The sequence below is a fragment of the Pterocles gutturalis genome, unplaced genomic scaffold (assembly GCF_000699245.1).
Source record: "Pterocles gutturalis isolate BGI_N339 unplaced genomic scaffold, ASM69924v1 scaffold4705, whole genome shotgun sequence".
NCBI lineage: Eukaryota > Metazoa > Chordata > Aves > Pterocliformes > Pteroclidae > Pterocles > Pterocles gutturalis.
Window position 1 is genome coordinate 58,215 of NW_010143175.1, and position 21,121 is coordinate 79,335.

At 36.8% G+C, this 21,121-nt stretch overlaps 1 protein-coding gene across 3 annotated transcripts in view; it reads left to right on the forward strand.

The window, feature by feature from the left end:
• Positions 1-12,768, forward strand: part of LOC104469889 (cAMP-dependent protein kinase catalytic subunit beta) — a 35,510-nt gene extending 22,742 nt beyond the window's left edge. For all 3 annotated transcript variants that reach the window (XM_010084620.1, XM_010084621.1, XM_010084622.1), the window contains 6 exons: positions 276-358; positions 898-1,024; positions 3,266-3,361; positions 5,121-5,243; positions 7,349-7,513; positions 11,711-12,768. In XM_010084620.1, coding sequence (XP_010082922.1) covers positions 276-358; positions 898-1,024; positions 3,266-3,361; positions 5,121-5,243; positions 7,349-7,513; positions 11,711-11,836 — 720 coding nt within the window. In that variant the 3' untranslated portion in view covers positions 11,837-12,768. The remainder of the gene's footprint in view (positions 1-275; positions 359-897; positions 1,025-3,265; positions 3,362-5,120; positions 5,244-7,348; positions 7,514-11,710) is intronic.
• Positions 12,769-21,121: the final 8,353 nt, after the last annotated feature.

Below are 21,121 nucleotides of genomic sequence, written 5' to 3' on the forward strand. Positions count from 1 at the left end.
TCAGGTCACTTACACACCATTCTCTGTCAGGACCTCAGTAATTATCTGTATTCAAATTTACTTTTAAATAGATTTCTTGAGTTCTGTGATGCTCCTTTGGTCACGTGTGCTTGCACTTTTTTGAGAATTTCTACCTGTGTTGCTTTATATTTGTTAAGGTCATTGAATGACTACAATTTTCATTTTCATTCTTTAATAAAATATACCTTATGCAGGAATTATAGGAACTATAGCATGCCTAATATGTATTTGAGTGTGTTTACTTGCTTCCTTAGGACAATTCTAATTTATACATGGTAATGGAGTATGTTCCTGGTGGTGAAATGTTTTCACATCTAAGAAGAATTGGAAGGTTCAGGTAAGAGTATTAATGACATCTTTCCTTTTAAAAAGGCTTATGTTGCTAATTTGGGAGGAGGGTTTTATAAAATTTGTTAGTATTGGAAGAAAAAATTTTGAAGGGATAAGTGCATTTAATTAAATTAAGTCCTCTTTCAGTGGACTTAAACTAGTCAGGCAATGAAAAACTTGCAATTATTTCTTATTTTTTCAGTTAGTTAATGGAGGGCTTTGTGATCTGTGCATGATAGAATCTTGAAACTATGCATATCGCCAATGAAATTGATGGTAGTTTCTAAAACTAAAATTTGAAGTCTAAGCTCTGTATTGTGGGATACATTCATCTTGATTTGCATGTGTATTTTAGCTGCAAGGCTTAAATTTAGGGAATGAGTGTATAATTCCCAAAATGTTTGCTGTTTGCTTTTGTTTTTTCTTGTTACAATGTAAAAGAACCAGTTAAAAGATACTTAATTTGTATATCCCTGGCAGTTACGTGGTTGTTTCGGTATCTTAGCATAGCATTGGAGTACTTAATATTCTTTTAATTCTTCACAGTGAACCACATGCACGGTTTTATGCAGCTCAGATAGTGCTAACATTTGAGTACCTCCATTCATTAGACCTCATCTACAGAGATCTAAAGCCTGAAAATCTTTTAATTGATCAGCAAGGATACATCCAGGTATGATATTCTTCATATATTTAGGAAGTGGAGTCTTGTCTTACAGTGTAGGGTTAGATAATTCTAGCAAACGTGTTTAGAATAAATGGTCTGAAGCTGGTTGGCACAATAGGATGTATTCAGGGAGCATTAAAATGCCCTACTGCTTAGTAATGGTTAAAACCATTGGATTTTACTTCCTCTGGCTCAAATTAAGTATGCACAATGGAGCTGTCCGCAGTTGAGCGAGTTGCCAAGGTTTCCCTTGGGGCCTGTGGTGAGAAGTAGGTGATTACATGGCTCTGTTCATCTGACCTGTTTTATACGTTTGCCCTAGAACAAGACGAAAGGTGCCCTAAAATGTCTGGTTCTCTGCATTCTCTATACAAGTAGTTTAGGATAACTAGCTCAGATGTCAATGCTGACACTATAGTACTTAATTTCAGTCAGATTAATCCCGCCCTTGGAGAGCCCTAAATTTGTCATCACATCTAGAGTAAGAGCTGAGTTGAGTACTGATCAGAATCACAGTGCTGCAAATGACAGCTAAACAGCCTCTTGCAACACCTCCTCATCTTCCTTTTATCTCTTATATTTTTGATCTAAATGGCAAATGGGAAGGTGGTATACAGTAACAAGCAGTCTGTAATGCTTTGCAGTCCTTAAACTATAGAAGCTCATTTTTCCTCATATTGTCACCTTTTGCCATAGCAGAATCTAACAGGAAAATGCATAATAAAAATGTTTGAGAGAAGTGGAAAGGATTCATAATTATGTTGTTTATAACTGTAAAATGCTCTAGGGAGAAGAGGAATAAAAGTTCTATTAGTGTAGCTGGGGAGCACCGTTAATGTAAAGCTATGAACAGCTCACTCCAGAATTGGTGACTCTCTATATGCAACAGTATGTTTTTTGTGATGGTGGGCAAACTGCAAGTGATAATGGGTCCAACAGTCACTCTTCCCATGTGAGGCTGGTTCACTTCTGAATAGAGAGGGGGTGTTTGTGTTCATATGCTGATACTGCAGCTCTGACTAAATTTTGTTTAGAAACTTCATTTGTTTTGGTTTGGGATTTTAAAGCCGTTAGCATTTGTCCCATGTCTGCAGTGTATTCTTCTTACGTAGACTGATGTGCATTCACAAACACAGAAATGATTCTTTGCTGACTGAAGCAGCTCTGTCTAGTTACCACATCACCCTCTGTTCAGTTCCAGCTGTAACTGCTGTTGTTTCTACCAAAAATGAAGTAAAAGCTGCCTTAGTAGCTTGGAGTTCCGCTTGTTTAATTGACACTAGTGTATCAGAAATGTCAGCACAGGTTATTGCCATTATTACTGTCATGGTACAGTATGTTTTCTTAGGGAATGGGTTGAAAATGATACCAAGAAGGAGGAAACAAAAGAAACAGATCTCCAAACAAGCATAGACTTGATAGCTTGAAACTGATCCCAGAATTTCCTTAGCTTCCATATGTACTCCATGATACGTTCCAGGAAAAATCACAGTGAGGATGGTATTGCATACAGAGTTCTGAAAACTTACTGCAAAAAAAATGAGAAGTTAGATTAACACTTTATAATGTCCAAGAACTTGACATTTGTGAATACAGTTAGTGCTGCATTTTCCCCCTAGTCCTCAGATAAACAAGCTTGACTCCAGTGGTGCTTTCAAAGATACCCAGAATCAGAAGTTACTGGAAGACCTCTTTTATGTTGTCTTATTCCCACACTAATTTTATATGTAACCTTTATACACTTATGCAATAAAATTCTAAATTTACAACACTGGCGGGTGTCTTGACCCTTTTTGTGGTTCATTTATTTGTTAACTAAAGGAAAAGATAAATATCTTGTTCGTGTTCACATTCTTTAAACTTTCAGCAGTATAAACAGTCTGATGTGAAAAGTATAAGAAAAATTATCAATGTAATTTATTGTAATTCTACATGCAGTACATGTAGAAGATTAGCAAGCGATAGTTCCTGCTAATTTTTTTAATTAGAAATAGAAGCTTGTTTCAGAGGGAAAATACGTATTTTGTGTCATTTATTAATTTAATCACAAGAAACCTTGTATCTGTATGAATTGGAAGTATCAGAAGGACTGGCTCCTAAAGGTAATCTGACTATATGATCCTGTGTGATTTGAAAAACAAATTCTTCCTCTGTATCAAATAGCTGTCCAAAATGTTTCAAAAGTACTTAATTTTAAATGTCTTTGTAGAAATGCACTTATAGTCAATTTATTTCTTCTGATGGCAGGTCACGGACTTTGGCTTTGCAAAAAGAGTAAAAGGAAGAACTTGGACGTTATGTGGGACTCCAGAATACCTGGCACCTGAAATAATTCTCAGCAAGGTACTGTCTTGTTATTCAGCCGTGCATTTGATGCAGTTAAAAGTACTTCCAAAAATCAAATCTTGACGAGTCAGCTCTTTGTGAATTATACAAAATGCAAAAAATATTTTTTTTAGTATACTAAAACTTACTCCAAAGCAGATATTTTCACATAACTGTACAGAACTTTCTACATATTATTAGCATGTAACTTGTGAGGGAAAAAGTGATTTAAAGAATCTGTCACTAGATTATTTAACTAGCATCCTTATTGTAGAATCACAGAATGGTTTGGGTTGGAAGGGACCTTACAGACTGTCTAGTTCCAACCCCCCTGCCATAGGCAGGGACACCCTCCACTAGACCAGGTTGCTCAAAGCCTCATCCAGCCTGGCCTTGAACACCTCCAGGGATGGGGCATCCACAGCTTCTCTGGGCAACCTGTTCCAGTGCCTCACCACCCTCATAGGAAAAAATTTCTTCCTAATATCTAATCTAAATCTACTCTTTTTCAGCTTAAAACCGTTACTCCTCGTCCTATCACTACACTCCCTGATAAAGAGTGCCTCCCCATCTCTCCTGTAGGCCCCCTTATCAGAACAGCAGATCTGAGTGATTACATTCTGAAGTGTTAACAGACTAGAACAGGAACTCCAGAGGTAACAAGAAGTGCATATTGGATGAATCAGTAGTTATTATATAACTAGTTGCAGAGTATTTCAGGTTTAAGGCACTTTACATTAAAATCCAATGTGACAAACTACTGGTTTTACACATAAAGTACATGCAATCTAAGCTTACCATTGATCAGTTTGTGTCTAGTACTTGCACTAAGTGTTTGAACATAGAAGAAATATTGTTTCTCATATAGCTGTTCAACTGTAACCCTTCATGTTTTGCAAAGGAAAAATATCGTTTATGGAACTGCTTAGGATATAAACAATCGTAATGCATAATGTTAAGTTATGCATTTTAATATGTGGTATAATTAAATACTCTTTGCAGGTCTTTAAAAGTAAACCGAAAAGACTTTTATTTGGGGAGAAAATGTTTGTTATTTGCAGCTTTTTTGCCCCTATGCATCTAACGCAGCAGAAGAAATTTCCATGTATCTACTACAAATTCTCTGTAGTAGATTTTTCAGGAATGTCTGAGTCTTAGCCCTTAGCTTTGTAAAAGATCTCAGAGAACACATATAAAATCAATGGGGTTGGTAGGGTTTTCTGTCTTTTTTTAATATCAGATAGGATTTACTAGTGATTTTATCTTTACGCTTTAAAGATAAGATCATAAGTGACTCTGTAACAGCCAATTAATCTTTAACATATGAAAATGGATGTTCTGAAATGCAGATATTCAAGCAAAAAGATGATGGTATACAATATAGGAAGTGTTGTTATATTTAATGAAATTTCCCTAAGCTTTCAAAGAAGTTTCAATCATTCTGTAACAAGATTATTTTTATTTTAATTAACTAAATAAATAAACGGTGTCCATTTCTGTCACTTAGGGAGTCTTGTCACATCAGTGTAAAGACATCACTGCAACTCAGCACAGGAATGTGTGCAGAATGTTTCCCTTTCATCACTATTTCACTGTCATCACTATATTGGGTTTTAAGTATATTGCTGTTGGAATCTGTGAGCTTTGGTTTGAACTAGGTTGTAAGCTCTGTATTAAGCAATAATGCATTTGCTTTCTTTGTATTCCATAGATATATATTGAAAATCTTAAACTATGTTAGAAATGTACAAACAGCGGTATTTCTAATTTTATCCAGGGTTACAACAAGGCAGTGGATTGGTGGGCATTAGGAGTGCTAATCTATGAAATGGCAGCTGGATATCCCCCATTCTTTGCAGATCAGCCCATTCAAATTTATGAGAAGATTGTGTCTGGCAAGGTGAGTGAAGGCTTTGTGTGTTTTTGCAAATGCAGTTGTTTGTCTTTGCAGAATCTGTTTTTTGTGTGGAGTAGATGCACAATTTAATGGATACTAGACAGTGAGTGATTTGGAAAGAATATGGGAAAAGTTTGTAACATATACTTCTTAAATGCAGACATTGTTACAGTAGTACTAAAAATCAAAGTTCTAAAAATGTGTTCACTGCCTTCAAATTTAAAATGGAAGTTATTAAATTTGCAGATATTGTGATATTATATCATTTTATGCTTGGATAAAAGTGATACAACAACTATTAACAACTACGTAGCTGTATGCTTAATTTGCCCAGCTGTTTTCTTTCTAGAAGCATTTTTTCAGCTTGTGAAAAGCTCTAGAATTTCCTTAATTCTTAGTAGGTTTCTTTACTCCTGCAGTCCCGTAGTTCAATGTTCTGTACAGCTTTCATTTTTATATAAATTTTTAAGTTTTCCAGCTTTTCCTTTTTATTGTTTCCAACTTTTCCCTTTTATTTTTCATTAATATCTCTTAGTGTGCCAGATAGCATGAGAACGTGATCATTCTGTTGTTTCTCCTGCCAGACAGTGTTGTCTCTTCACGTTTCTTGTGCTCACTTGATCTGTTTTGGTTCTTCTCTTCCTTGTCCTCACATAAACACATGCTGTGCCACACTTTATTTCTGTAATTACTTCTGTAATTCTAATTGAGGGAAGTGCTTCAGTAGGCCCTGTGGTACACTGCAGTGAGATTGATTCCTGTCTAGGACCTTACTTAAATCAAGAAGGTGGTTGCTCTTTGAAAGGCTGTAATATTGTGACACTTAAGCTGTCTCCATGAATATAAGGGAATTCATTTATGAAGATATATTTTTAAAGAAATATTTACCTTCTAAACTAAAAAAACTTGGGCATTTTTTGCAGTTGTATCTAATTTGCTTGACATTTGTACTGTTGATCATCTACCTTTTTCACTGAGTCCATGGATGGATGGATGCAGAAATAGCACTGGACTTGAACTCTGGAAACTCTTAACATTCAGTTCTCAGCTAATAGTATGTTTCCCTTATAACCTTAAGTCTCTCAATTGCTCTACCTCATGCACTTAGTTCTCTTCTTAAGAAATTGAGTTAGTATTTCCTTACTTCTCAGTTGTCTAGGTATTATATTTTTTAAAACCTCTGGATTTTTCATGTATTATAATAAAGCCATATTGACAGGTAAACTGAAGCAGTGTCCTTATTGGACCTCTTGATTTCTCATTGGACCTCTTGATTTCTCAGCATGTTTTTATGTTAAATAATTCCATGTTCCGCATTTACATCATAACTGATCAGTTGAATATAAGGAGTGTCAAGCAGTGAGACTATGGGCATGGCTGTTCTTTTCCCTTTTCTTCTTTCTTCCATCTCAGAAGGTAGCAGTCGACCTTTTGCTAGTAAAACCCTGTGTAATTACATGCCATAAATCATCTTCAAATATTTCTTAGCCAGGTTTGGATTAATTGTGTTCACAAGTCACTCGTGTGCTATCTTCAAATAATGCTCTGTTATTTATGTAAGACTTTTGATGTTGGTGTATTTAGTTATCAGAAACAGATTACAGTAAATCATAAAGTGCCAGATTTAATTTTCATATATGATTGCTGAATGTTCAGTTATTTCAGAGCATATCTGTCTATTTATATGTTGTGTATATGCTATATTATACTGTATCTCATGTGTATGTATATATAATATAAACTAAAAATGTTTCCTAGAAAATAGTTGAGAATGTCTGATGATATGTTGGTGAGATACCAAGTGAAATTTAGCTTTTTTTATCATTATTACATTAAATTAATATTTTTCTCAACTCAATCAGATCTAGAAACTTCCAGTTCAAAAAAATGTTTGATGCACATGGTAGTGCTATTGATAAAGGCTCTGTGAAACAGAAATACATGTGCAACAATAACATCTCTTTTTGTGCATTCCTACTTGATTTGTTTTTAGAGAGAGAATAGAAAATGGTCTCTACATTTCCTTTTGTGTGAACATTGTTTTACTTCACAGGGGGAAGAATAAAATTTGTATATTGTTTTTGATGTTGTGGATATATATATTTTAGGTAAGGTTCCCGTCACACTTCAGTTCAGACCTAAAGGATCTTCTAAGAAATTTGCTTCAGGTAGATTTGACCAAACGATATGGAAATCTCAAGAATGGTGTAAATGACATAAAGAATCACAAGTGGTTTGCAACTACAGATTGGATTGCCATTTATCAGAGAAAGGTAAGACCCATCCTGATAAAAACTATTATGGGTCTTTAAGGGGTTGAAGTAAAATTTCTAATTATTTTGCTTGTTTTTGCTTTCCTAAATCTGTCACTTTTAATTAAACTAAGAAAAGGTGAAAGTAGTTTAATCTTTAACACTCTGAAGAGTTTCTCCTGATTGAATTATGTTTGTTTCTTGTTGCTATATTATCCCAGGCCTTTGTGTACATTCATGTTGTTTTAACAGATGGTGTGCTTTAGTCTGTTTCTGGAATATCTCAGAATGACCCATCTCCTGCCTCTCTTGCTTTTTATTTAACACCTGCTATAGTGGCATCTGTAAATACTCATCCACAGCAGAGAGGAAGCTTTCTGCCTTTCCAGCTAGTTCTTAGCAGTCCAACTATGCTTCTGTGTGGAGGAACTCTAGCCAAACCTAGAGCTTCTCTTTGTCTGCTAAAGAAGTATGCTCCCTCCTTCTTGCTCTTGCTTTATCTGTGACTGGGACAGGATCAGATGTAGAGAGTGTTTACTCAGTCCTCAGTGTCTGCTGAGGAGTTTTTGCCTTCTGACACTGCACTTTAATTGACTGCAGTTCCATAAGCTGTAATGGAGAGACCCCTGCTGAATGCTGTTTTCTGGCATTTTTTAGAATGGTTTTCTAGCCCTGCCTGACCTCCATGACTTGCAATGTGATTTTTAGAAAGTCCATGCCGAGTTTGCACTATGGACTTCAGACTTGCATAAGAATGAAAGCAACAGAGAAAACTGAGAATATTTTCAGAGCACAAGCAGCCATTAGCATACTGGTTTGAGAAGAGCACATTAATAGCTGCGAGGGTGAATATAGCAGAGCTGGGAGAGGAAAGTGGGAAAAGGGATGAGGATGATGACAATTCAGTCTAGGTGTGTCTTCCAGTAGCTCCAAAGCTCCCTCTCCCCTTCAAGGTAGAGTCAAAGTTAAATATCCACGGATTAATAAGTTACTGGAAACAGATTCCTGAGAAATTATTTGTTCTCTTAAGTGCAACCTCTGAATTCTTGGATTTTCAATAGACAATAATAAAAGACTAAAATAACTTCATTGGTGTTGTCCCAGAAGACTCAGGTGGAGAAATAATTTTGTGTCTAGATATTGGTAAAAAGGTTAGTCAAGCGATAACATTTCTAGGAATTGGTTTACATTGTTGAAATGCTAACAGTCTTAATTATAGAGGCATGAACTTGCTGCTTTACCAGCAGCATTTTAAAGGCCAAACCTAAATACTAATAATAGTTTCTAAAAAGAAACTGGTTGTTTGGCTACACAACCTGACAGTGCAGTTGTTGTAGTATTCACTAATGTATTAATTATTAGAAGGCAGGGTACAATTAACAAGTCTTGTTTTCTTTGTATAAAGTATAGATGTTTTAAGAAAAGATTCCCCATTGCAGAACTGTAATTGTCTGTTCTTTGCTTTCTTAATGCGTGTTTACAAGGCAGTTTTATATGCACAGTATGCAGTTTGGGGACACCCAGGCCCCATAATATTAAATGTTTTAATAGCGTGCTAAATATTCTTAGCATTGCTAGTGCACTGTTATAGATAATTACTTTCACAGAAACAAGAAATATTTTAAAACGTGAACGAGTGGTACAGTCAGAATAGCTATTCCTAGTTTTAAAGGATTGTAAAAACTGATGCTGAATAAGCTTGAAGCATCTAATTTTAAGGAGTAAGTACTGTAACACTAAAGGTCTGAAACAACAGCATGGATTGTAATATCATTTAAGCAGTCATAGAAATACAGCAGTAAACTTTGAGTTTATACCAGCTTTTTCACAGTGGCTGTTACCACAGCATGTATTTTCCTGAATAAACGTAGTGTTCCTTGGCAGCTAATGTAATGTTAATAATTTGTTATGCTACAGTCATAAGTGAGCCAGTCAATTACTTAGTATTTCAGATAAGATCAAATCTTGTTTTCTTTGTGTGTTTGTGTAGTTGTTTATTAAAATGCTGCCTGATAATATGGTTACATTTAGGGACAAATAGGTATTTCTGCTATAAACCAGTGTTAGCTCCTGCAATCTCTTTTTAGCTATTTCCTTAGTGAAGATAATAGGAGAAAATGTGAGGCATCTCATTTGAACGTGTTCTAAAATTCCAGCAGTAAAAAAGATATTTCTTGTGCTCTGAGCTTTGTTGTAAGGAAGGAATTGAAAATCAGTTTGAGAAGACGCAGAGACAGAATTCAGGTAGTGGTAAACATTTGTAGCTTTGTAGGCTCAGTCTGTACACAGACTGTGTATTCTCTCAGGATAAATCACCTAAGCACATATATTGTATGTATCCTTTTGTTCCTAAAACATGACAGTTATATCACAGTCTATCAATGCAGAAGTTAGCGTTATTTCTTGGGCATGTATAGTGTTATCACCCAAAGTCAGCAGAGTTTAAATTGTATTAGTCTGCCCTGTACCTCTTTAATTTACCGATTTCCACACACACACCCCCACACGCACCCCGCCATCAGTAATCTACCTGGGGCACTGAGCAGTTCTGTGGTTGCACAGTGTGATCTGATCCCCTGCCTTGGCTGGAGCCCTGCTGATCTGTCTGCCCGCCGTGCTGCCTCAGGCACACGTACTCCTTGGGATGTCCCAGAGAGAGATGCTTCTCTGATAACTTTGCATTTCCAGGTTTAAATTTGCATCACCTCAATAATTTTCCTGTAATTTTGCTCCCCATAAAGGTAGATAAACCAGGCACCTGTCAAATGAGAAAGAGGAATGTGGTACTGAAAATCATGCCTCCAACTCCAGTTTGTCCTAGACCTGTTTCAGTAGAGTCTCTTTCCTTCTCTCAGGTCTTCCATTCCCTCTCGTCCCTTCCTAGCCATCTGTTCTGCATCATTGCCTCCCATCAACCCCAAATCCTTCTTATTCCTTTTCTCAGCATGCAGTTGATTCTAAAATTTAGATTATTTTAAAAATAATTAAGCTTAATTTTGAACTTTGAAGTGTGATAGAAGACACAGATAGAAGTGTGACTAGAAGAATTAAGATTTGAATTAACATTAAGTGAGTGAAGGTGGATATTAGTAGTCTGTTCCCTAAAATAGCAATTCAGTGTCTGCAAGTTGGGACGATCTCCTTCTTTATTTTTTTTCCCCCTGACTGTGTAGGGACAGCAAAAGCTGTTAGCCAGTAAAAATGCAGATATGTCCCTGTGCAGATGCCTGTCTGCATTTAAGGTCATCTTAACTTCCAAGATGAGTAGAGGCTGAAGTGCACTAATTGAGACAGAAAGATTGAGACTGATAAGTTGTAGCCAGACCCAGGGATTTTATTTTTAAGGTCAACCTCAAAAAGCTGCAAGTTCCCTCAACTTTAAGCAGCAGCAGTTAAGAGGGTCCTGGAAAACGACTGGGTCTGATACCTGAGTGTGAATGGCTTCCTGCCGTACAGTTGACATGAGATGCACTGCATCTCAAGGCTAATCAAGTATATATCTGGATTTGAGAGAATATGCAGGCAGTCTTCACCAGAACGGGTTTTCCATCATTAGTTAGAGCTGCACTGATTTCTATACACTCTTTTAGTGACCCTTTCAAGTCATTGCTTGTCTCTCAGTTGTGGCCTAGTTTTGCAAAGGCTTTCACTTGTCACTTAGAGTTAGGTCCTAGGAGGAACTTTGTAGGAGATACAGAACAAATTGGTTTTAACTTGTATTAGGTTATTTTTTATTTTGGAGTAGAGGATTGTTGGTAAGTAGGAGGAGAAGGGTTCCAAACAGCCCTGAGATTTTTGAGTGGTGTTGATGGCAATCAGTCTACTTCTCTGCTTCCACCATGACCGTATGACTGTTACATGCAGCCCTCACCACGCTGGGAACTGCACCACGCAGCTGATGAGCTGAGAGCAGGGTCTCTTCTGCAAGAAGAGAGCTAAGCTTTGTTTTCAAGTTCAAGTAATTTTTTTTTATTGGTGTTTGTCTGTAAGATATTGGTCTTTTTCAACTTGCACATTCATACATCTAGTCCTGCACCTTCTTAGGCTAGTTTTATTTGTCTGCCACAGCTTTAAGCTGGTTCACTGTAATACCTGGTTTCTTGGCAGGATTTGAGGAGTAATGGGAATATTGTTGTGCTTGTTAACACAGTGTTAAATCTAAAGGTATTAGGTCGATAACATTTCATATGCGCTTTTTATTTCCCGTCCTAAATACAGGTAGAAGCTCCATTCATACCAAAGTGCAGAGGCCCTGGAGATACCAGCAACTTTGATGACTATGAAGAAGAGGATATTCGTGCGTCTCTAACAGAAAAATGTGCAAAAGAATTTGCTGATTTTTAGTAGGAGTAAGAGGACAAGATGACATCAGGGCTCACATTGGGATCTTTGCACTCTGTTAACAGATGAGGTGGAGCTGAGACCATCATATGTCAAAACAGTTACCTAGTTACTTCATTCCACAAAGCTGACTGAGGTCTTTATTGCCATCTTCCATGCGTGCAGTTTGCACCAACCCTTCTAACTAGGCACAATTAAGCAAGCACTGTTTGTGCAGTAACACAGAATAATAGACCACTTTCCTACTTAACTTTGGTTTCTGTCGTTCTTTGTTTCTGTGTATTGTTCATTTTCCCCCTTTAAAATGAAGTAGTTTTTTACCCAAGAATGCTCCATTTTATTTTGAATAATGTATTATTTGTGTGAGTGAAATGGAAGGTGTTGCGGCTAGTGTGATTTAGACTGAAGTGAAAGATAAATGTTGCTTCTAGTCTGTGCCAGCCAATAATTCTTGTCTGTCTTGTGTCTGATGCTACAATTTATAATAATTTTTTAGTAGCTCAGACTAAACCTAGCCAACATTTTAGGCATTTTTGAAGGTAGTATTTATCGCCATATAAATGTCTGCTAAATTAACTTAAAAACATTTCTTCCTGGAGACTGACCAAAATTCAGTAGAATCAATTGGATGGCTTAAGTAGGGGACAGTAGCTAGACCCCGTGCCTTGGTTTTCTACATCCCTGCAGTTTTCATCACTGCCTCCTTCCTTTGTATGTCCCACCTGGGCAGTAGGTAAATTGCCATAACCGGACTGTAGCATAGAAAGCTTACAGTCTCGTGAGAGGGAGTAATTCCACCTGGTCTGGATTTTGAACCATATTTAACCAAGTCAACTTACCAGCATTTCAGTTGGCAGGTATGAAATGGCTCTTTCAAGAACACGAATCCTAAACTCTTACAGGAAGTTTTGGTCAGTATTGTAAAGGATATGATTAATGTTGATTCACATTTTCTTTTTTAAAAAAATGAAACAATACAAAAGCCGATGTTTGGGCTCCCAAAGTATTCCTTGTTTTGAGCCTTTTTTGATTAAAAAAGGCATTCATTAAAATAAAAACCACCACACCACAAAAAAAGCAAAATGCGCTCTGCCATTAGCTGTGAAAAACAAATGGTTTAGCAAATGCAAAATAATGTTCTAGATGCATTGCTGGATGAACACGGTTATTTTTTTGTTAGCTGTTAAGAATAAGAGGTTATTGCCAAGTTTTTATTCTGGTATACTATATTAGTAAACTGAGGATGGAGTACTGCTACAATCATTTTCTTTCTAATTACAGCACTTCATTCACGAAGAAAAGAGACAAAGTTTAAAAACTGCAACAGCTGGGTTTATTTTAGTTGCGTTGTGTCTTCATTTCTAACCTACTTTCTTTCAATCAAACAGAATGTATGGTCACACAGATATAAGTATTTGGGCTTAATTATGTTTTGTATACTCTCACCAACTGACTTAAAAGATATCGCTACCATGTGCTAGCTTTGGGCACTTTTACACATTTATTTCAATGTTAATAATCAGTGGCTCAGCACTTTTTTGGGGGTTGCTTTTAAACTTATTCATAGTAGTTTTATTTGTACACTTGATTCTGGCTGTCTCAGTGACCTGTCTTAAAACAGCACATCTAAACAGTTTAAAATAGACTCATATTTTATGATAAATTTACATGCATACAAGGATGAATTGTTTTTAAAAAAAATGAGCTATATTGATACATAGCCATTGTATTTGTTTGAATGTCAGTGCAAATAAACAACTGGCATTCCTTCCTTTTAATCTGTATGACACTCCTCTAAGAAAAGCCTTTGTAGACATTTTACAAAAGAATATGAAACGTACCATCCAACATTCTGTATGTTTAGGTTGTTGAGCATTTTTGCACAACGTCATTAGGAGGCTGACACTGAATGCAGTCTTTGTCCACCCATACTTACATATGTGCAAGAAAAGTATAAGATACTTTGCTGTAGCAAATTTTATGTAACAAAGATATATCGTCACATTAATAAATTTAAAGAAATCCTTTGTATGAAAATGTTAAAATCTTTTGTATTTCATTTAGACCAAGGACATGCTGCTGTATGCTAGCTGTATGCGATAAATTCTACAGTAACTTTGTTGTCGTTTATGAACTTTAAAAGATTTTAATAAATGTTGGAGATCACAATTTGATTCTGTTATGATTTTAATTTTTAATCATTACATTTATAATTCTAGTAAGGTTGAGAGATTTTTGTGTTTTGTAAAATACTGTAATCATTCATCTTGCGTGTACAGTAAGACAAAAGTCTAGGAAATTGGTTCTGACATGTCTGTCTGATATCCAGATTAAATTCTACGTGGGCATAAGTGGAAAAGTCATCTTAATGCCATGATGTTATGCTATTTTTTAATTTTATTAAAATCCTGTTGGAAAGTAAAATACTTTTCCAATGTGGCATAATAGACTTCAGTATGGAAATGAGATTCTATTTTGGAAAAGGAGGGGAAGTGTGCAATTTCCAAGGCATTAGTGAGTACATTTGACAATGTGAGTATTATACAACCCTCTCATTTAAACACAGTCATAAAATATAACTACAGAATATTATGTTACCTGTATTTAATTTGAAAAATCCTTTTCACAATATGAAAAAATTGTATATCTATGACAGTAGAAGCTTGTTAATTTTACACATTTGAGGAATTAAGTGTTGAACTATATGGTATATTTTAATTGTACTCTAGTTGTATGTAACTTTCATTTCCAACATAAAGGATTGTATCTCATTAAGTAAATTGCTTTTTTATTATCTTGTCAGTTGCATTAAAACCCTTATTTTTAAATCCTTTAAAGTATTTTACTAATTTTTGCAATAATTAGATGTTTTTAAGTGCTGCAATAGTGTGCAATATAGTAAACATTTATATACAGAAGTGCAAATTAAATTATGTACAACACTTGTGCTGCTTCTTTGTGAATCAGAATGTCGTACGATGAGAGTCATTGCATCTTCCCACACACAGCAAACAGGGTTTGAAAGCAAGAGGAAAAGGTTATGAAACATACCACACAGATTAGTTGGGACGCATTAAGCTTTACACTAACTAGGGTGTTTGGAGAAGGTGGTGTGGAGAACAAGAAAGGCGCTAAGAGAAGACAGTGAGTTGGACTTTAGACAATCAAAAGGAAGCAAGGTGATCATTAGCTGCAGTATTGTTTGTCTTTGTATTTTCACATTCAGACTTGATGCTTTTTATTAAAGATAATTGCCTGTTTTTAAAATGTCTGCAGATCCCTCTGTACAGACTTTGTGCTGTGTCTCATTGTGCTGTGAAACAACTGATAGAAGTAAAGACTGATCATGGTCTTGGCATTGTCTGTCTTGAGGCTTTTTCTGCAAGTGGTGTTCGGAGAGGCTGTGGTACCTGCTCGCTGTCACGCAGCTCCTCTTCCTGCTTTCTGAGCAGAGCTTCGGCCTCTTTGCTTCTGCTGCTGTACGCTTACTGACTGGTTTTGTGTTCTTGGTTTTGTAGTACAAATGCTGTATTACATTTTAAAGACCTTTGTGCTTTTTCTAAAGGTGAGCTAAGAAACTGCAAAAAGATTGTCTTCTGCTTTTACTGCAGCTCCCATGCAAACTCAGCGTGTCAAGCAGCAGATTTGAAGATGTCATTCAAATCTGTTCTTCTAATTTGCTGCATAAAGGAGGACTTACCCCAGATAAGAATTTAAGACCCATTCCATAAGAAACTGGTAAAAAGACTACTCCATTCTCCAGCTGGGTTGTGTATAGCTGCTCTGGATGTGTTTGACCAAGGAAAAAAAATTGTATGACCACCATAGTTTTACAAGTGTATGTCTTGCACACATTTTAAAAATGTTTTTAATTGGCAGCTTGAGGAATCAACTGATTTGAGGCTTCTGGCAGACAGGGTAAAATACAAGTGTCTAATGTCAGCCTAGGCAGTGATCACTTCCAGTAAAAGGTTAGAGCTCCACAAGGATGTTTAAATGTCTTACAGATAGTAAATGTTTATCATCTTACAGAGGAATTATGTAAATTGTTGGGGTTTTCAGAAGGATAAGATGGGTATCTCAGGGCAAGATAGGATCTCAAGATAGCTTCCCTTTCTCAGCTTTTGAATTTGAAGATTAATAAAGTTTGAATTAAATCTGAGGTCTAGTCACATTTTGACCTTTTGTTGTTGCTTTTTTTTTTTTTTTTTTGGTATTCTACAAAAAGGGATGCCTGCCTGAAGGAAACTTGCAAGTATTGAAAATGTAGTTTATTCTTATAATTCACTACTACAAAAAGGTCCTACTTCAGTGGGATAACAGCAGCTTGAGGTTTCCATGAAATCACTGGGATGAGTTCCTGATAGTCTATTTCAAAGCTAGTAAAATTTCTTTTAGAATCCTTACAGTCTGCTTGTCCTGTTCCCTTCCTCAGAGGGTCAAATACAAATGTCTTTGCAAAAATGTATGTGTTAAAGTTGTGTTTATGTGGCTCTTTGCTTTAAATTTTAAAAGCAACATATTTATGGTCAGTGAAGCATGTGAGAAAGACCCAGGGACAAATGTGCATGTTCCTTATTAGTGCTCAGTTTACAAGATTTAGATTTTGATAGATCACACAGAAGCAATCTAGTATCTAATTGTGAATTCTTCTCTTTGTGTTGAAAAGCAGCCTGTCTGAGGATGAGGCATCTTTACTAAGGACAAGATAGAGAAAACACTTTGCCCAACATATGGAAGTGGTTGCAGCACAAAAGCTCTTTAGGAGGGAAAGGTTGTTGTAGTTGGAAGGAGTCTGAGGACGGAGGTCAGTGATCTGTTCCCATACATACACAACCACAGTAACAGATGTTTTCCTTTGCTTGGGAGGTACAGGTCGGAGACTTCTTCCTTTACCTTTGCTTCCAAGATGCTGTGGAAGATCGGAAAGGACACAGCTGCAGGTAGGCTGACTCAAATGGAGCAAGGTCTCCGGAGCCTGGCATGTAGTGCGGTACATTCTGACCACGTACAGTCAGTTCCAGGAAAAAGTGCTGGTGACTAGGGCAATAAAGAGAAGAGTGGAGTACTGGAAAGGCTTGACTAACTTTCTGAAATTCTTCCACCATCAATATAACTTGATTAAGTAAAAAAAAAAAAAAAATCCAACACTTTCTTACTTACATTTAGTGGTGTATCAATACTTGGGTCTACACAGCAATATCACAAGAACTGCTAGAAGTATTGTTCTTTACTGTGTATCTATATTGCTACTTTGAATGTATACATAGTTATCTAAGTAATAACCAGTTCAACAAAATGGATGCTTGATTGGGATGTCCTTTCAATTTATTTCATCTTTAGTGTCATGTTTTTACTTGATGTTTGCATAAAGTGGGGATGTAGGCGTCAGGGCTCCATTAATGATAGGTAACACCTTGGATGAGTAAATTTAATCACCCATCTCGCAGGTATGTTCACTGAGATTAAGTAATCAAGATTTGGTTATTTCATAAATACCCAGAGTTTATAAAATAATCTTGTGTTCAGATGGCCACCTAAAAAAAAATTGTGTCCCCCCAGTAAATACATTATCTTCATTTGCCTTTATTCTCTTACCGTATATATTGGGAAGTATGCATCTGGCAGACTTGCTTACTGGTGGGAAGAACTAAGAGGAGCTGAGCAGGTAGCCTGAGTAAAAGCATTATGTTGTACCAGAAACAAGATCATGGTGGCATCTAAGTGCTACATGATATAATGTGTTAATGCAGTGATATAGTTTGTTAATGTTAGCACGTTAGTTTGTGTCAGGAGTGTGGTTCTAATTCTATAGAAGTATCGCTCTGTGGTTTAGGATATAACCCAGGGGCTTGGCTCCAGATGGACATCACCCCATCTGCTGTGGCCAAGGCACCCATAGCTCATTCATACTGGAAGGGAATTTCATAATGGGACTGGCTCAGTTGCAAGGTACATTTCCTGACAAGAGAAGTATTGCAGTGAATGTTGGGGGAAAAATAACTCCCTAAAGTCCCATAAGTTAGTTGGTCTCATTTTTAAAGCCACACAGGGAAACTTGAAATATCAACACAGGTGCTTTTTCACTTGGGATTTGTACAACCCAAAGCTGTGCCTTTGGGCTTTCCTCGTGTGATGTCTCAAATTATTAAACTGATCTTAATTCTGCAACTGGTTGTTGACTAACAACTCACACTTTTCTTGAACATTTTTTTATGTTCCAGGTTACTACAAAAAAACCTGTAAACTAAAATGAATCATGATTCCAGCTTCACCTAGCTTCTCTGTAACAAAATGATCTAGTTGCATCTTTTTGCCAGTAGATGGCACGTTTATATGGCGTGGAACAGTGTGAGAACGTCAGCGGCAGAATATAGTAAGGACAAGAGACTTGAGAAATATTTAAGAGCATTGAATAAGCATAAATAAATTCTCACTGAGGGAGTGAAAAATTTGGACTGTACCAGTCATGTAATATGTCAGATAATATATGCAATGCCAGCCATGAGTATTTGTTGTTTATGTATTGGTAGATTTTGCCTTTAAATCCTTTTAATTTAATCCTTTTAATTTTTTTAACTGGTTTTCATATCAGCATCAGCAAAAAAGAGTTTTTGACACCAATTTGAACAAAAGTATTGTTTTCATAATATGTGTTATTGCAGAAGCTGTATGAAAATTCCACTAAAAAATCCTATTTTCATTAGAGGCTAGAGTCATGGTGGGGTCTGTTTTAATAGCACACAGTCATATTTCTGTATTATGTGCATTTGAAAGTTCAGAAATACGCTGCTTTTGACCAAAGATTGTCACCAAAAAAAAACAGTGAAAAGTGCTTCTAAACTGGTTTTATTAAATATATGGTATTTATAGTAGAGAGGATATACATTTTTTTAGAGTTGGATGTTGATCAAATTTAGATGTATCTCTACTAATTATAATGTTTAAAGGCAAAAGGCATTGTTCAATATTTTTCTGAATTATATGACCACCAGAGCTGTTTGAGAGAAAGTAAAGTTACAGCAAATGTGCTCTTGAGAGCATCTCTGATCAGAGCCTCGTTGGCCAATTTAGAGCTGAGCAGATTTTTTAAAAGTCCATTTAACTGTTACAGCCTTAATGCATAACTTTTGAATGTCATGTTTGCTCATGTTCATATGTGAATATCTGTTTGGTTTTGTTTTATATCAAAGGAGAGAGAGGAGAGGGGGAAAAGGGTCATCTTCTGTTGTGTGACCGTAACACCTACCCTGCCGTAACAGTGGTCCCCTTGGTGCAGTCAGCGGTGCTGTTTGCAACCACTGTCCACCAAATAACACACACATCCTTTGATTTTTCACACTCGCACACAAGGAGTAAGGTTGTTGTGATTTCTTTTGGTTTCCTCATAGTTCAGTCCTTACAAACAGACAAGAGAACCTGTAAGCCCTCCACTGGCACCAGTGGCTGAGAGCTGCAGAAAACGCCCTTCACCGGTCCATGGTGCTTTCCGTGGGCTAAGGAGCAGCATCTTCCATGGCTGATCAGTGGGAGAAGTGCTGTATTCTGGTCTTCCTCAGCTGGTATCAGTTCTCAGAAGTTGTATCAGAACTGTAGTATGTTAAGAAGATGCCTAGCACTAATTTTTTAATGTAGTGTTTCAAATATAGTTGAGATTTCTACTTGTGTTTTAATGACGTTTTGCTGCCTGTAACTGTATTTTTCCATTCTTGTGTGCATTAGCGTGTGGTGCTTTTTAATTTTCCTCACTTCGTACTACTAAAGTGATGTCTTTCAGATTTCCCATAGATTTTACAGCTATTTCACTGAGATGTCTGAGCCATATTTATAAAAAATATTTTTATTAGGCTGGATTCTATTTTACAGTGTTGGTATTTCATATGAATACTTTTTATAAGCTTCGTGCTATACAAGCTAGGCAAATATATGTCAGGTACTACTGCTAGTATGGGCAGAATGAGTTGTGTTTTATACAATGATTTTTATATATACATATAAAGTATAAGCTTTAAAATAACAAGGGTTTAAGTCTGAACAGTAGCTTTATTAAATATTAGCAACTACCAGAATAAGAAGCACAACAAAGTAAGTAGGGCAGGAAATTCTCAGTGAAGTGAATATAATTCACATGCATGAAGATTTATTTAAGCAATTCAGTCCTGGAAAACAGAGGAAGCAAAGGCAGAAAGATACCACTGGAATTGCATTGCGATCAGCTGCAGGCACACCTTAATTTTTAGCCTGGTGTGAAGAGGGTACAACTCTAGTCATCTAACTGGAGATTCATATGGTTACCAAAAAAAGGTTGGATAATGCTTCTTGTCTAAAAAGGACTTTAGCATACTAAGGCAAAGATTTAAATGACTCCTCATCAGGACAAAACAGAGGCTCTTTGCCATCCTGTTAATTACTGCCTTGTCAGTAAATCTGAGCAGTGCTCCTCCCCTCCGGGCTTGCAGCCAGGGGGCTGTGTTGCTGATTCAGCACTGTGCACCTGCAGAGCTCTTAACCCATGCGTTGATCCTGAAACCCAGCACTTTTACAAAACTTTTTGCACATCTATGGACGCTGTTTTTTACCTTATAAGAGTGTACCCAGGTAACTGCATGGAATATAAATACAGGCTGACTGCCTCCTGTGCTCCGATCTCATCCTTAAGCCTGCACTTAATTGCTTTAGAAATGAATGCCCATTTGGTGCAAGTCACTCTGCTGTATTCTTGCCATGGGTCTTCTGGCTTCCTCCCCTCCATGCTTGCTTTACATCAACACTATCTTTGGCCTTTTGTCTAGGCTTTATGCAGAACTTCGAAGCAACATGACAATCCTCAACCGTGCAGAAAACCCTGTCAGGTCAGAAGGGGACTGTGAAGAAGACACAGCACGTCATTTGGATTACCTTCCTGGCCAAGGCAGGAATCAAAGACTCACTTCATTGCTGGCCTCTGTGGGCAGACTGGAGCACCTTGCTGGGATCTGTTCCTCATTTCTCTGTGCAATGCCAAAGTAGGCAAGGGAGAGCCGGACAATGGGTAGTAAGCTGTTGATGATGTGGAGCAAGGTAAGTGGCAAAATTCCATTCAAGCAAACTAGAAAGAATATGGACTGGAGTGGAAAAGACCTGAACTGAGGAAAGACCATTTTCTGAGAGTAAAGTGTTGGAAAGGTGCAACCTGGACGAGTAACAGGGATTTTGCCTCTTTCTGGCTGTACGGTAATTGCCAGGGACTGTGGACAAGACCCTGAGATACGTACCAGTCCTAGGATGTCCAAAATCATCAGTGCCATA